Source organism: Sceloporus occidentalis, unplaced genomic scaffold, assembly GCF_023333645.1.
Source record: "Sceloporus occidentalis isolate IW3139 unplaced genomic scaffold, rSceOcc1.0.p SCAF_103, whole genome shotgun sequence".
Classification (NCBI taxonomy): Eukaryota; Metazoa; Chordata; class Lepidosauria; order Squamata; family Phrynosomatidae; genus Sceloporus; species Sceloporus occidentalis.
Genome location: NW_028317083.1, coordinates 568572 through 584518, shown reverse-complemented (window position 1 = coordinate 584518; position 15947 = coordinate 568572). Strand labels below are relative to the sequence as shown.

Genomic DNA, 15947 nt, shown 5'->3' with positions numbered 1-15947 from the left:
GGTTTTCGTTTTGTGGCAACACTTTTGTGTAGCCTTGAAGCTTCCGAAAACTCTTGCTTGCAGGCCTTCAAAAGCCCCTGATACGTTCCATACATTGAATGTTCAGGTTCTGAAAGACATAAAGAGTTTGTTTGAGGCAGCTCTTGATATGTCATAGTTGCACCAATTGTTTGCAGCGTTTTTCCAGCCTCAACTGAAACTGCTGCTGAAATTCTTAGAAAACCAAGAAATCACCAAGAGTTTCATGTAACGGAATGAAATATTGCGCTGCTGGACGGGGATTTGTGACACTTCTGTTCCTGATCAATGTAATCAGTTTACATAGAGAGACAGTTACTGACTGCACAGACATGGGCGGATTACTTATAGATTTTTATTTACTGAAATATCATTGCCCAAAGCTGAATCAAATCCTCGTACCTTTTCCTTGTTGCAGCATTTTGAATTTTTTTAGAAATAATTCTAATGAACACTTTAGTGAATGGCCATAGATTGCTTAGCCCACCACTACGTCAAAGTACCTCAATTTGGTGGGTCCTAACCTAGTGTTATTGCTTACCATGGAGCTATTTTAACTTAACACGTACATTTTACATACTGCTCACCAACGCACATAACAGCAATACGTAGCTTCCCTTCGCTGACAATCGGTGAATTAATCAAGGTGGTTCCATTAAAATATCTGATTAAAAAATTCACCTCTGGGGTCTACATAAAGCCTTACGGTATTTCACATCAGAGGGTGATGAGCATCATGTAAGATATACACGTGTCACGTTAAAAAAGATGGAAAAAATATACACCTAACATCTAACATGTCAAATTTGAGGATTTAGTCACAATGTATGGCCATCTATTAATTATTCTGTGAATGAAACATATTATCTTAATATTATCTTTTTTTTAATATAATATTATACATATCTATAATATATCTATAAACATTTTTTTATATATATATATATTTTTTTAAATGTATTAGTTAAATCCATCACTATGCCAAAGCACCCACTCCCCAACACAGGTGCCTCAATATTGGTGCCTGAGGGGAGGTAAAAGTTGCAGGACAGCTTAGGGAGATGGGGCAGAAATGCCCGCATTTTTTAAATTTCCTCATAAAACAAGCAGCATTTCACTTAGAACCGCGGCTCGATTACATTCCCAGCACCTGCTTCCAAACGTCTTCTACCCCACTGGGTTCCGCACTTACCCAGTTGTCATCCGCCGATACGTTATTTATGGAAGCTGTACAGTCTTAGCCGCCCTGCAGAGTTTTTCACATAGACCAACTCTGCCAGGCAAGGAACTGGGAGGCTTCGCTTTTTAGGAGAACAGAAAAGATGTCATGGTAAGCAATACAGCTAGGTTAGGGCTGTCCGAATTGGGTACTTTGGCATAGTGAGGGTGAAAAGGTATTAAAATATGTATTATATGTGTACTTAAATAAACCTCATGGTACTTACCTCTTAATACATATTTAGCTAATCCCCTACTATCCCCTACTATCATCAATATGTCTTTAAATTATCTTAATTTGTGTAGAAATTTAAATAAACCTCAGGGTACTTACCTCTTAATACATATTTATCTAATTCCCTACTATCATCAATATGTCTTTAACTTATCTTAACTTGTGTAGATACTTAAATAAACCTAAGGCTACTTACCTCTTAATACATATTTATCTAATGCCCTACTATCCCCTACTATAAGCAAGTCCTTAATCAATAACATTTAAATAAACTTCCTAAAAGTTCTATGCCCCTTCTTCTATGTACTATGTGATGTCCCACGTTGTTCTATAACTTCAACTCAGGATGCGGGACATCCTAACCTAAAAAAAAAGACAAAACTGAACTATTAACCATTAAGTAAATGTAACAAACTCATTTCAAACCATTTAAAAACAACAACATTTCAACATAGGAGTATCGTGTGGAGAGAGGAGGAGAGAGAGAGCGGCTGTAGATTCTCTGCGTAGCATTCTGGGCGTTGCGGGCTGGAGATCGGCGGACAGGGTGGGTGGTGGCGGCAGGTTGGTGATCTGGCTGAGTGTTGTCACATCTCAAAGGGCTGCAGCTTGAGCTGATTAGATGGCCCACTTTTTGCTGGTAAAAGAAAATCCATTGAAGAGTTGTTGCTCAGTAGAGCCAAGAGGTGTCTTCATGGCCTCTGATGACGATATGGCTCTTCCTTCTACCACTTGCTGCGTTGGACTGTCCAGTGATGACTGTGAAAAAAATAAAACTTGATGTTAGTTTTATACAGGAAATAATGAAGTGTGCAGAGCATCCAGATCATTATTAGGTTCCTAAACATGTAAGCAGAGCGAGAAACACCAGGTTACAGACATACGTCCTTTCACTGCTCTGCCTCGTTACATTTCTGTCCTGTCTGTCCTGGTTTCACAGCCAGTCCCTGAGGCAATTTAATGACACCGCAACAACTAATAAAACCCAAATTGTCCTCCTAGGCCTTAGTGTGTATCCCCCTAGACATTATGTGAATTGGACGAATATGCTATCGTTCTAACACACTCCCTATTATCTGTTGTATGTTTCTGTTTGGTTTCTTACTGTGAGCGACACAGGGGCATCTAATGTCCCAGCCTCCAGCTCTTCCCAGTCAATAGACTGGAAAAAGAGATGAGATCTGATGTGTCCGGTGGCCCCCAACCGCCTGGATGGGTTCTTACACAGCAGCTGTAAAGAGAATGAAGGAGAGTGAATAACAGAGTCACTGCATGTATATGTGCAACATCAGAACACAAGGAATGCTATTATATGGGAACATACATTTAAACAGTTCCAAAAATAAAATAATTAGGGCTGAAACAACTAATCGATAATGAAAATCGTTGTCAACGATTTTCATTATCGATTAATCGAATCGATTTTTATCGATTATAAAAAGAGGTTTTTTTCAGAGCAAATGCTCTGAAAAACTACTCTCCTTATATAATCCGATCTCAAACAGAGATCGGATTAGAACACTAGAATCCAGATCCCCCGCAACACTGCAGGGGACCTGGAATCCCCCTCACTGTCGGCCGGTCTCTCACTTCCGTCTCTCTCCCCCTCCCATACACCCCTTTGACTCCTCCCTCCTCCCATACACCGCTCTGTCTCTCTCCCGACTCCGTTACTGACAGGCACTTTCACTGTAGCTTCATAGAAGCCTCAGCGTAAGTGAAGGGCAGTAACGGAGGCTGTCTGTGCGATGCAGACCCCCACCGGCTGACACAGAGAGGATTATCCTCTGCAGGAGACCTCGATTCTGTTTTATGTCCCCCTGATATGCCTAATATTGATATGCCTTATACCCCCTATATGCCCTGAAATTCATAATACCCCCCATACACCACTATAACTCACCCATACACCACTCTGGCTCCTCCCCCTCACATACACCACTCTGGCCCCTCCCCCTCCCATACACCACTCTGGCTCCTCCCCCTCCCATACACCACTCTGGCTCCTCCCCCTCCCATACGCCACTCTCCCTCTCTACCCGGCTCCCTGGTGAACCTCCGTTGCTGTAGGAGGCAGAGTGGAGTATGGGGAGGGGGGAGGAGGCAGAGTGGATTATGGGAGGGGGGAGGAGGCAGAGTGGAGTATGGGAGGGGGAGGAGGCAGAGTGGTGTATGGGGGGGAGGAGCCAGAGTGGTGTATGGGAGGGGGAGGAGCCAGAGTTGTGTATGTGAGGGGGAGGAGCCAGAGTGGTGTATGGGTGAGTTATAGTGGTGTATGGGGGGTATTATGAATTTCAGGGCATATAGGGGGTATAAGGCATATCAATATTAGGCATATCAGGGGGACATAAAACATATCTGGGGGTAAAAGGTATATCAGGGGGCTCAGTGGCATATAGGGGGTATAAGGCATATCGATATTAGGCATATCAGGGGGGCATAAAACATATCTGGGGGTAAAAGGTATATCGGGGGCTCAGTTGCATATCACTGGCATATAAGGAGTATAAGGCATATCAGGGGCACAGTGGCATATCAGGGGGCACAGTGGAATCTGGCATATAAGAGGTATAAGGCATATGTGGGGGCAGAGTGGCAAGCTGGGGGTCAGATGTGCATAACCGGGGGCAGTTTGGTAAATAAAAAAAAATGTAAACGGCTTTTTTCTCATAGTTTTTATTAAAAATGAAAAATAGTTAACATATGAATTAATATTTACTAATAACTTTGTATTAAAACCGAGTTTGAGAAACACAGTGTTTGGGTTCTTGTAGCTTTTATTATTATGTCAGTAAAATAAGGTGAATAGAGAGAGGACATTGCGATAAAGAGATGAAAGTGTACATTATAGATTGCATTTTTTTTTTATCCGATTAATCGAAAAAATTAACTAATCGGCCAACTAATCGATTATTAAAATAATCGTTAGTTGCAGCCCTAAAAATAATCATATTCAAAGCAGTGAAAAAGTGAAACAAATTATTAAGTGAAACAAATATACCAATAATTGAATTACTACAATTTGTCTTTTCTTGCATTAGTCTTTCCCCTCCATCCTCCATTAAGCTTAATGTAGCTGCTATATGGTGATGCTACCGATGAGCAGATGTCAGGGTCAGGGCCCAAATATACAAGAGAATACTTGCCAAAGGGTCCATTTTCAAATGTAAAGGAAATAAGAACAGGGTACTTTGTAATAAGATAAAATGTTTGAGCTTTTTAAGGCTGCTATGCGGCAGTAACTCTTACTAAACATTCTTAACTGTGTAATTCTGTGTAGTTTTGTAAAATCATTCTATGTAACGCATTATATGACATCATTCAACAGAGTCTGATTATACCCACCTTTATCAGTACATCTTTGGTGGCTGGACTCAGATACTCGGGATAGAATGGTGTATCCTGCAGCGTTGATGTGACCACGAGCGCCCGCGTGTCTCCGCAGTAGAAGGGTTCTTCTCCGGTGGACATTTCGTACAAGATGACTCCGAATGACCACCAGTCCACTGCGGCGTTATACTTTTCTCCTTGGTAGATCTGCCAAATACCAGAAAGTCACCAAAATAATCACCAAAACAAAATACTAATTATGAATATCTAAGGGTTTTCAAATAATTTAAAAAAGAGGTTCAATATAAAGTCTCTAGAAAATGTGAATTGTTTTAACAATGTTGATAAATATATCACCATAATCCAAGCTATCCACTTACTAGGCTTCACCCGTATAACTATAGGATACTGGAGGACATTAATTACAAATGTAGTTACTGTAACAAGGCCTGTGACATCCCTGAAAGTTGGTGACATTATTAGATTTCATCCATTATCTGTTTCTCACCTCCGGTGCGATAAAGCCAACTGTTCCGGCATGTCCTCTCGCTGTCCTTTGTCCGATGATGCCCTCCAGCGCCAGCCCGAAATCGGCGATCTTCAGATGGCCCTCGCTAGTCAACAGGATGTTTTCAGGCTTGAGGTCTCTGCAAAGAGTGAAAGTTTGAGTTTAGTTTATTTTAATCAGAAACCCATAACTAAACATCGGTTCAATAAGATGTGTCCTACCCGGGCTGTGGAGCTGCATATCTCACTCTTGCTTCAGTTTCCCTTTCCTGGATTTCCTTTTGCTCTGTTCTGATCTTCCATTCCTTGCTTCTGCTTCAGCTCTGTTTCCTTTATAAGGTGCGCCCCTCCCGTGTGTTCTGTTTATCTCAGTCTACAGTCTAAAGGTATGTCTCAGTGCTATGTGTTTGGATTTCATGTTTGGTTTGTTTCGTACCTTTGTCAGCAGGGATTAGCGTTAGGACCCACCGCCATTGGAGTACTTTGGCGTAGTGGTGGGCTAAGCATACTATGGCCAGAAGATGTGACGGAATCTCCAATAGTTATCAAACAGTCCTAGGCTAGTTTCTGTATTTATGTGTGTCAGTCTGTCCTGTATCCCCGGCAGCGGGGTGTCCTGTCCTGTATCCCCGGCAGCGGGGTGCCCTGTCTTGTTCTCTGTTGTGCCCTGTGTTATGTATAACTTGTCTGGTTATGTTTATTCCTTGTCTTGTTCATTGTTGTGCTCAGTAACATGTATATCTTGTCTGGTTATGTTTCGTGCCTGGTCTCCCTGTCTCTTGCTTGTTATGTGTCTGCTATATTTCCCTGCTTAGCTTCCATTCTCCCAGCCTGCAGCATCCCGCACATGAGTCTTGTGAGATGTCTCATGCCTGTTCCTGGGGTACTCAACACCCAGGTGAGTGCGGTCACCCCGCAACCAGGCCCTGTCCAACTCCACTACTGCACTGTGACTCCTGCACACAATCTTTGGGCGCGCTGGGTCAATGCAGTCATCAGCATGGACCCAGTCCGTGACAGATGGCCCATTGGAAGGGATATATTTGAAGCCAGGAAGACCGTATACTGGAGATCCTAAGTTTCGCTGCTGGCAGCTGACTGTCTCAGTTATCTTACATCGGTTGTTTAAGTGTATCCTTTCTACCTCCTAAATACGATGCCTCAACAAATAAAACTGCATAGATTTGTGCCATATGTTTAGCTCTTTAACGACCAATGACGGGCCGGGCACATCACAGAAAAAACATAACGTTAAGGATCACATGCGTGGCACGTTATAGGGTTAAGCGAGCGTGGAAAGTGAGCAGTGATCCCTTTGTATCGGCCCAAATAGGGCATGGGTGCTGGAAATTAAGTTTTAATAGGCTACTTGTTTGTACTAATTGCCCTATAACTTGCAATTAATAAATAAAAACACTGATTATTTCGAAGCGCAGAACAAATATTAGAATCTATTTAACAAGTTTTGTTACTAAATCAAAATATAGTTTGTGTGGGTAAACTAAATGAGAAGGAAGAAAATGACAGCTAAACACAAACACCACAGAAACATTTAGTTAAAAAATGTAAAAAACAGCCCAATCTTCAAGGAGTTTGATCATAAATACATGTTATTGCTAGATAGAAGAGCAAAAGCAATTTTCTAATGTGGAAAGAAGGTATGCTTACCGATGTATAATTCCTCTCTCGTGGAGGTATTGCATCCCGCACACCATCTCCGCAGCAAAGAATCTGACAATTATCAGAACATTTATCAGACACAAGTATTGAAAAAATGCAGCGTTAAAGAGTTAACATTTTAATTTATAATGGCTCAGTAGTACAGTAACATCTTCATTAGTCTACTTTTCATGTGCTAATTCTATGGCAATCCTCTGCTGTAAAAATCATGTTTTCTTACGTTGTGGTGCAGAGATCTAGCCTTCCGTTCTTCTCCAGATAGGAAAACAAGTCTCCTCCGCTCACGTACTCCATAACAAAATACAGATGGTCCTGCGTAACAAGTCAGTTATAGTTAGATAGCCGTCTAAAATGCCTTCTTTTCCAACAACCTCATTATCGAATATTGATTGATTGATGTATTTTTTTTGTCTATAACATTGTCAATGTTTCCAAACAAAACTAAGAAAAAAATATAAGTAAAAGCATTTAGTGTTACAAAAATCTATCACAAATTGTGGTATTGTGTTTTCTTATTAACCCTAGTATATATTATTATATATTCCAGTAATATATTATTCTAGTGAGTTAAATACCATATGGAAGGTAACATAAATAAAAAACGAAAGATGTATCAGATGAATGTAGAAAAGAGACCAGAGCGAGTGGAGGCCAAGGAAAGCATTAGGCGCTGAGATCAAGCAGATCATATTGTAACGGAAGACAGGGAGACGGAGGAGAGACAGTCCTGTTGGTACCTTGGTCTGGAAGGTGCCATAGGCCTGTGTTAGGAAGGCGCTTCCGGTGGCAACCTCAAGGACCCTCCGTTCAACAAAAATGCCCTCAAGGCGTTGCAGCATGGCTCTCTTTCTCACAACTTTTACTGCCAGCTGTTTGTTGGTCTTCAGGTCTGATGCCAGAAAGACCTGGAAGAGACAAAGTATGCATATAAAGGAGTCTGTAGGTTACTAGGTCAATCCTTTATAATTGCAAACAACCTTTGGAGAGAATGTGAATTTTGCATTTTGATGATAATGCTGGTGGACCAAAGAGCATTCCATCGTAATGATGTTACATACTGCGAAGGTGCAGAGGTAGATTAGGCAGTCATTGTTGGTGCCGAATGATATGGCAGAGATATTTATGGAAAAAATGGCACAAACTTGTGCCAAAAATGTGCAAGGACAATGAGATACTGAGGTTTCTGAGCTAATTTAGTGCTGAAAACAATGCAATTTCAGGTCATGCGAGATCATGTGATGTCATCACGTGATCAAGCACTGTTGGAATGACTGGTCGTTTGCGTGACCTGTTAGCGGGTATGTTGTGAATACCTGCCAGCTCCGGAGACACTGCAGCGGTGGAGCGGCAAGGGATTCCCTCCGGGGATGACCCTGGGGACAGAGAGGAGAGGACTCTGTTTGAGGGTAAGTCCTCACAGTCCTGATGCTCCTCTGCTTTTTAGAGTGCTTGGATGTGGTCACCCCGTCAACCCATAGGGCATTTCTGTAGACAGAGTGCTCTGTGATATGCCTTTTAATCCCCTGGATGCCACTCTGCCTCCAGATATGCATTTTAACCCCCTTTATGCCATTGCCTCCAGAAATGCCTTTTAACCTTCTGTACGCCACTCTGCCTCCTGAAATGCCTTATACCTCCCTACATGTCACTCTGTCCCATAATATGCCTTTTAACCCCTTAAATGCTAGAGTGGCATATAGGGGTATAAGGCATTTCTGGGGCAGAGTGGCAAGCCTGGGTGCAGATGTGCATAACTGGGGAGCAGGTTGGAAAATAAAAACCCCAAAAATATATTTCTCAATCATAGCTGTTATTAAAAAAATAGTTTACATAGGTACACGAATTAACATTTACTAGTAAAACCTTTTTCCTATAGGGTCGTTTTCAGGCTTTTTCTTTTTTCCTAAATGAATATACTGATTTTGGGGAGTCGACTTATAATCAGGGTCGTCTTATAATCGAGCATGTATGGTAGTTTACATTTGAATTACCGTATTTGCTCGATTTTAAGACGACCCCCCCCCCAAATCTGAATATTAATTTATGAAAAAAAGAAAACACCTGACTATAAGATGACCCTATAGGAAAAAAGTTTTACCAGTAAATGTTAATTCATGTAAACTAGGGCTGCAACTAACGATTATTTTCATAATTGATTAGTTGGCCGATTATTTTTTTCGATTAATCGGATAAAAAAAATGAATGTAAATTTTTCATTTATTTAAAATAATTTAATAAACAAATGATGCTAAATACAAACAGCAGAATAAAAAAAACTTTGATAAAATGTATTTCTTGTCTTTTTTTCCCAACCAGCCTTCCCAATTTATACACATTTGAGCCCAGGCTTGCCACGCTGCCTCCCACAAATACCACTCCACGCTGCCTCCCACATATACCACTCCACGCTGCCTCCCACATATACCACTCCACGCTGCCCCCCACATATACCACTCCACGCTGCCCCCCACATATACCACTCCACGCTGCCTCCCACATCTGCCACTCCACGCTGCCTCCCACATATACCACTCCACGCCGCCTCCCACATATACCACGCCACGCCGCCTCCCACATATACCACGCCACGCTGCCTCCCACATATGCCACGCTGCCTCCCACATATACCACGCCACGCTGCCTCCCACATATACCACGCCACGCTGCCTCCCACATATACCACGCCACGCTGCCTCCCACATCTGCCACTCCACGCTGCCTCCCACATATACCGCTCCACGCTGCCTCCCACATCTGCCACTCCACTCTACCCCCCACATGCCACTGTGCCTGATACGCCTTGTACCCCTGATACACCACTCCATCCTCCCCAGACATGCCACCCTGCCTTCCAGACATGCCACCCTGCCCTCCCCAGATATGCCACTCCACTCTACCCCCAGATATGCCACTGTGGCCCCAGATATGCCTTATACACCCTCATACACCACTCCGTCCTCCCCAGACATGCCACGCTGCCCTCCCCACATATGCCTTATACACTGTATATGCCTTATACCCACAGATATGTCACTTCACTGCCCCCAGGATTTAGATTCCCCTTAGTTTTGCCACCTCTAACTGCACCTTAAGTTAACGTTATTAAATTAATTAAATTAACCCTCAGTTCTCATCATTAAGTTAACCCTAAACACCCCATTAACCATAACTACCCTTAAATTAACGCTAAATACCCCATCAAAACAAGTACCCTAAATTAACCCTAAACTCCACATTAACCACAGCATCCCCTAAATTAACCCTAAACACACCATTAACCACAACTGCCTCAAATTAACCCCATTAACCACAGCTGCTCCTAAATTAACCCCAAACACCCCATTAACCATAGCTGCCCCTAAATTAACCCTGAACACCCTAATAACCATAACTGCCCCTAAATTAACCTTAAACACCCCATTAACCATAACTGCCCCTAAATTAATCCTAAACACCCCATTAACCATAACTGCCCCTAAATTAACCCCCACCTCCCCTAACTTTCAGTATCCCAAATAATAATTTTATACTTACTGTTAGATGAGTGTCACAGCCATGTGGTTCTGGAGAAGGAAGGGGCGGGGCCAGTTGTTCAACCGGCCCCCCAGTTATGCACATCTGCCCCCAGGCTTGCCACTCTGCCCCAGAAATGCCTTATACCCCATATATGCCACTATGCCCCATGATACGCCTTTTAACCCTCTAAATGCCACTGTGCCCCATGATATGCCTTTTGACCCCCTATGTGCCACTCTGCCTCCAGAAATGCTTTATACCCATATATGCCACTCTGGCATTTAGGGGGTTAAAAGGCATATTATGGGGCCAGAGTGGCATATAGGGAGGTATAAGGCACTTCAGGAGGCAGAGTGGCGTATAGAGGGTTAAAAGGCATTTCTGGAGGCAGAGTGGCATTAAGGGGGTTAAAAGGCATTTTACAGAGCACTCTGCCTCCATAAATGCCTTATGCCCCCCCCCATTTAACACTCCCTCCCCCTCCCTCCTCCAAACTTACCGGTGCTTCTGAGTCCCCGGTGCTTAGTCCGGGCAGCGTGTAGATTTCTACGCAATTCGTGTAGACAACTTCGCGTAGAGCTCTACACGCTGCCCGTACTAAGCACCGGGGACTCAGAAGCACCGGTAAGTTGAGGGGGGAGGGCATAACACAGGAGGATCCAGGTCGATCTGGATCTTAGTCTCATAGTCAGACCTATTTGAGGTCTGATTATAAGACGACCCCGATTATAAGACGAGGGGTGTTTTTCAGAGCATTTGCTCTGGAAAAAACCTTGTCTTATAATCGAGCAAATACGGTAATATTTACTAGTAAAACTTTTTAGGTATTAAAACCTAGTTAGGGAAATATTGTGTTTGGGTTTTTGTACCTTTTAATATAGCTTTTATTATTATCATAGTAAAATAAAAAGGCGATTAGAGAAATGCCTTGTGATAAAGAGATGAAAGTATTGTGTGCAGAGTACAGTGAAACATGTTTATGTTGTTTTTAACACCTAGTTTGTTCATTAAATAATTTAAAATAAACGAATACATTTTTTATCCAATTTGTAAAAAAACCAAAAAACGGCCAACTAATCGATTTGTTCTTTAAAGGGAGAAGAATAAACGCGTCGTCCATACTTAATGAGCAAACTGTGTCCCTCTTGAATAGGACATCCCCCTTCATTTATTGGGCCCCTTTTACCAAATATAATGGGATTTTACAAGAATATTCCTCCTGCTTTCTTCACATAACGATTCTATATGGATCATTTTGGATTTTTTATTAGCACAGAGCAACCTGCAAAACACTTCCTGAAATCCAATTCTCAATTCTAATTAATAGACTAGGATCACGACTACCAAGCTAATGAACCCTATTCTTATGGAAGATGCAAGCAGCCAAGGAATGCTATATTTATAGCCTTAAGTTCTGTCCCTTATATTAATGCCCTTTCCAATCTTCTCTGCCTCGCCAATGCCTGTAAGTGAATGGATGTACAATTTACAAGATTAGTATTAAGTATTCCTACCTGGGAGTTTTGGGCGGATCACTGCGTTTTAGATATTTTAACAAAGCTCTGTTTTGTATTGGTAGAAAAATCCTCTACCGAACCGGACCAGACTATTAGTTCACAGTATGAGAGTCCGGGTATTTTACGGTCCAAAGACAAGCTAATGTTAAACAATTCATATTTAATAGAACTGTGTCATATGTAATAATGATGCTGCAGCATATCTGCCAAGTATCAACATTGTTGGAGGGCATCTACCAAAGTGATGAACATGAAGCAATGGGGTCCTATTCATATGTTTTAGGGTCCGTATTGAAATCTTCCTCAAGGAACTACATCACGATTGACTACTTGCATCTTCCATAAGAATAGGGTTCATTAGTTTGGTGGTCGTGATCCTAGTCTAGTCCAATTAGAATTGGATTTCATGAAGTGTTTTGCAGGTTGCTCTGTGCTAATAAAAAATCCAAAATGATCCATATAGAATCGTTATGTGAAGTTAGCCGATTTATTTTTTTTTTGATTTTTTTTTTACTAATTGGATAAAAAAATGCTAAGTATTTGTTTAAAATTATTTAATGAACAAACTAAGTGTTAAAAACAACACAATCTCTATCACAATGACATTTCTCTAATCGCCTTTTTATTTTACTATGACATAATAGTAAAAGCTATCTTAAAAGGTACAAGAACCCAAACACGATATTTCCCTAACTAGGTTTTAATACCTAAAACGTTTTACTAGTAAATATTAATTCAAATGTAAACTACCGTATTTCCTCGATTATAAGATGCCCCCCAACATCTGTATGTTAATTTAGGAAAAAAAGAAAAAGCCTGAATATAAGATGACCCTATAGGAAATAAGTTTTACTAGTAAATGTTAATTCATGTAACTATGTAAACAATTATTATTTCTTTAATAACAGCTATGATTGAGAAAAATATTTTTTTGGTTTTTATTTTCCAACCTGCCCCCCAGTTATGCACCTCTGTACCCAGGCTTGCCACTCTGCCCCAGAAATGCCTTATACCCCCTATATGCCACTGTGCCCCATGATATGCCTTTTGACCCCCCTATGTGCCACTCTGCCTCCAGAAATGCCTAATACCCCTATATGCCACACTAGCATTTAAGGGGTTACAAGGCATATTATGGGGCAGAGTGGCATATAGGGAATTGTTAAAAATGACATTCAATCTACATTATTTGAAAAGCCAAGCAGGTCCAAACAAGGTTTATGTGAGAATATATTACCGGGCTGCCATACTACCAAGGTTAACATATAGTTATGTAACCGAGCGTGTTGTATCAGTAAATGTGATATGTGCCATTAGGCATTGAATGTTGATGTCAACATGCTATTTATCCCAATTAAATGAACGTGTTAATATACAGCAAGAAACAACCAGTGTCACTGAGATCATGAAGTAACGTTACGAAATGCCAATGACTTCTTTCATTGTGACCCGATCTGCCCATGGAATCTATTCAGACATATTGTGTTAACGCAATTTATTGCAGGAGTAAAACTCCCCAGGGTTGGCCTTTACAATCCAAAATGCAAGTGATTTCAAATATTTTACCTGACCCGACCTCACCGTCAAACTCGCTGTTTTGTGAATAAACCCCAAAGCAGCAGAGTTGCCCAATATTAATAAAAGCCCAGGGTAACGACGACTGCCAAGTGCCCCCGCTCACTTAATCATATTTAACATCCTTTTAAATGCATTAGATGGCCATCAAGCTAGACCCATTGCTTTATATAGGAGAATATGAGAATAAAGCCTCTGGGAAAATAGTTTACTAATAATTTTTAATATTAGCCATACAATACAGTACAATAATTACCAAACTTTCCCTTTTTTCTTGTCCCAAATAACTGCACTCGGTTAAGGTATAATAAACATGCAGCAACTGCCTGATTCCATTAGAGACATAGCTATAAGTAACCTAATTATCCTGTCTCATTAAATTAATTTCAAATTACACGTAAGAAGCAAGAAACATATATAGATAGATAGAGATACATACAGTACATAAATACGCATCCATCTACACGGCTATAAACGACTGATATTTTATTAGCAAAATTCACAACAAACAAGTTATTCGCGCAGAAGACAGCATATTGCTTAAAAATGTAAAGAAACATATATTCCCATAAATTACAGCCATGTGACCAAGAAACAGACAGTTTAAAAGTAAGTAACCTCAAATAAAGGTGATGTTAATACATATTAACTTATAAAACAATCCTATAATAAGAGTAGTACAAATATTAACAGTAACCAATGGCTCTAATTTCCAATCTGCAAAGACCTTCACAATGTAAGTACAAGGAGTACAGAAATGTATCATGTAACAAGATGACTATGACAGAACCATCATCTGTATGAACTAAATAAAGCAGTTTGTCTGAGAATCTACATGTAAAAGAAATAAATAGTCCTTCTGCACCTTTCCGAAGCCGCCTTCGCCAAGCACTCTCTGGAAAGAAAGCCTCTTCAACAAAATAGCTCCTCCTGAGGCTTGGTGGTGCTTCTTCTTCTTCTGTCTTCTCCTTTTCTTTTTCTTTCTTTCACTTGCTGATGGATCCACTGCAGGTGTCCCCATGGTGTTGTCAAGGGGCTGTTCTGGAAGATGTACAGCCCCTAGGTGGTTCTTCTTGGCAGGTGGTCCATCCTCTTGTCCCTGGTGTTGGTCCATCACACCTGCAGGTTCTCCATCAACTTCTCTCTTCCGTTTTTCCATGGCCGTAGTCTTTTAAAGCCCAAAGAAAATGACCTCAAAGGAATACACTTCTTAGTGCGCTGAGAGGTGAAAGAAAATGACCGTTTGAATTCCGCATGCTGGCCTATGATTGGCTGAGCAGCCTGGCACATGCCACTGAGTGTTTAAGGCAATGCCAGTTAGGCATGGCAAATAGGTATTTGTGTTATTATGTAGCTTTTCTTTACAATTGAACATATGTAGAGATCACATTGACAGAATTAATAAGTTGCCAGTTTGAAGTTGCTGTAACATTTATAGATGAGCCTGTATGTATCGAGTTGCAATCTCTTGTACTAGATGTATATATTATGACAGAATTAAACACTGATATACATAAAATCATTTCTGATCATGAAACTTATGATTTCAGATGCATGATATTCTTCACAGGACAGTAGGAGTCTCGTCTTGATCATTTTGTGCTGCGGTAAAGGCTCACACTGGGGCTGTTGTGCATTAGCATGCAAGTCCACAGCCACACAACCAGCAGCCGTTTTCGAAGGTAGCGGCATTGGGCAAAGGTAGCTTCTTCTGTGACATTTTCCTTGCGATCCACTTTGTTTTTTTGGGTAACCCCTTTCCAAGAGCCGAAACCTTAGGATCCAGGGCTTTGTTAATCATCAATGGAAAGATCCTTTTAAGGTAGATGACATTTGGGCGCCAGCCTGATGGGACTCATGTCATGATGGAAGAGGAATCATTTTATTTTGATTCATTTATTAAAATAAATTGCATCAAACTAAATGTAACAGCACCATTTATACAATTGGCCCTGTATTTATTAGAACCACCGGCATGATCGCAATGGTTTTGATTATTTGTGTAATTATTTAACTGTATCAGGCCCAGGTTGCACTAGCTTGTGCTGTAATACAAGCAATATGTAGCCTTTATGGTAGCCATTAAGACTAAGGGGCTCTTGCAATTTTTATCTTTGCCGTAATATTTATGATACAGCCCTTTTGCAGTTTTCATCAGCTCAATGCGCATGCAGAAGTCTTTTCAGATTTCATAGTATTTGTAGGGAACTACAAAAGCTTATCAATGTCCGCAAACAGCCTTTCTGTGTCACCGTTGTTCACAAGCAACTTTTTTAGTGCCCCAAACAGCTTGTCTGGGCCATCCTGTAGACTTTGTAAAGTTATTTTATAAATGTTCACTCTCCCACCAG

The 15947-nt window shown here is 41.1% G+C and overlaps 1 protein-coding gene across 1 annotated transcript; it reads right to left on the bottom strand.

Moving 5' to 3' along the window:
• Positions 1–1807: 1807 nt before the first annotated feature.
• On the bottom strand, positions 1808–14755 carry LOC149283482 (protein kinase C theta type-like). Its single transcript, XM_089497440.1, has 9 exons — positions 14587–14755; positions 8237–8361; positions 7726–7893; positions 7209–7300; positions 6977–7039; positions 5310–5448; positions 4817–5008; positions 2577–2702; positions 1808–1834 (listed from the first exon to the last, which is right to left on the bottom strand). The coding sequence occupies exons 1-9, from the start codon at positions 14753–14755 to the stop codon at positions 1808–1810; spliced, it is 1101 nt and encodes a 366-aa protein (XP_089353566.1).
• Between the last annotated feature and the right edge of the window lie 1192 nt (positions 14756–15947).

Coding starts and splice junctions, on each gene's coding strand:
- LOC149283482 (XM_089497440.1), bottom strand. CDS start 14,755: ATGGAAAAACGGAAGAGAGAAGTTGATGGAGAACCTGCAGGTGTGATG. Junction 8,362..14,586: donor TGCAGTGGATCCATCAGCAA/GTGAAAGAAAGA, acceptor CTCTGTCCCCAG/GGTCATCCCCGGAGGGAATC. Junction 5,449..6,976: donor GAGAGAGGAATTATACATCG/GTAAGCATACCT, acceptor CACTCTTTGCAG/AGACCTCAAGCCTGAAAACA.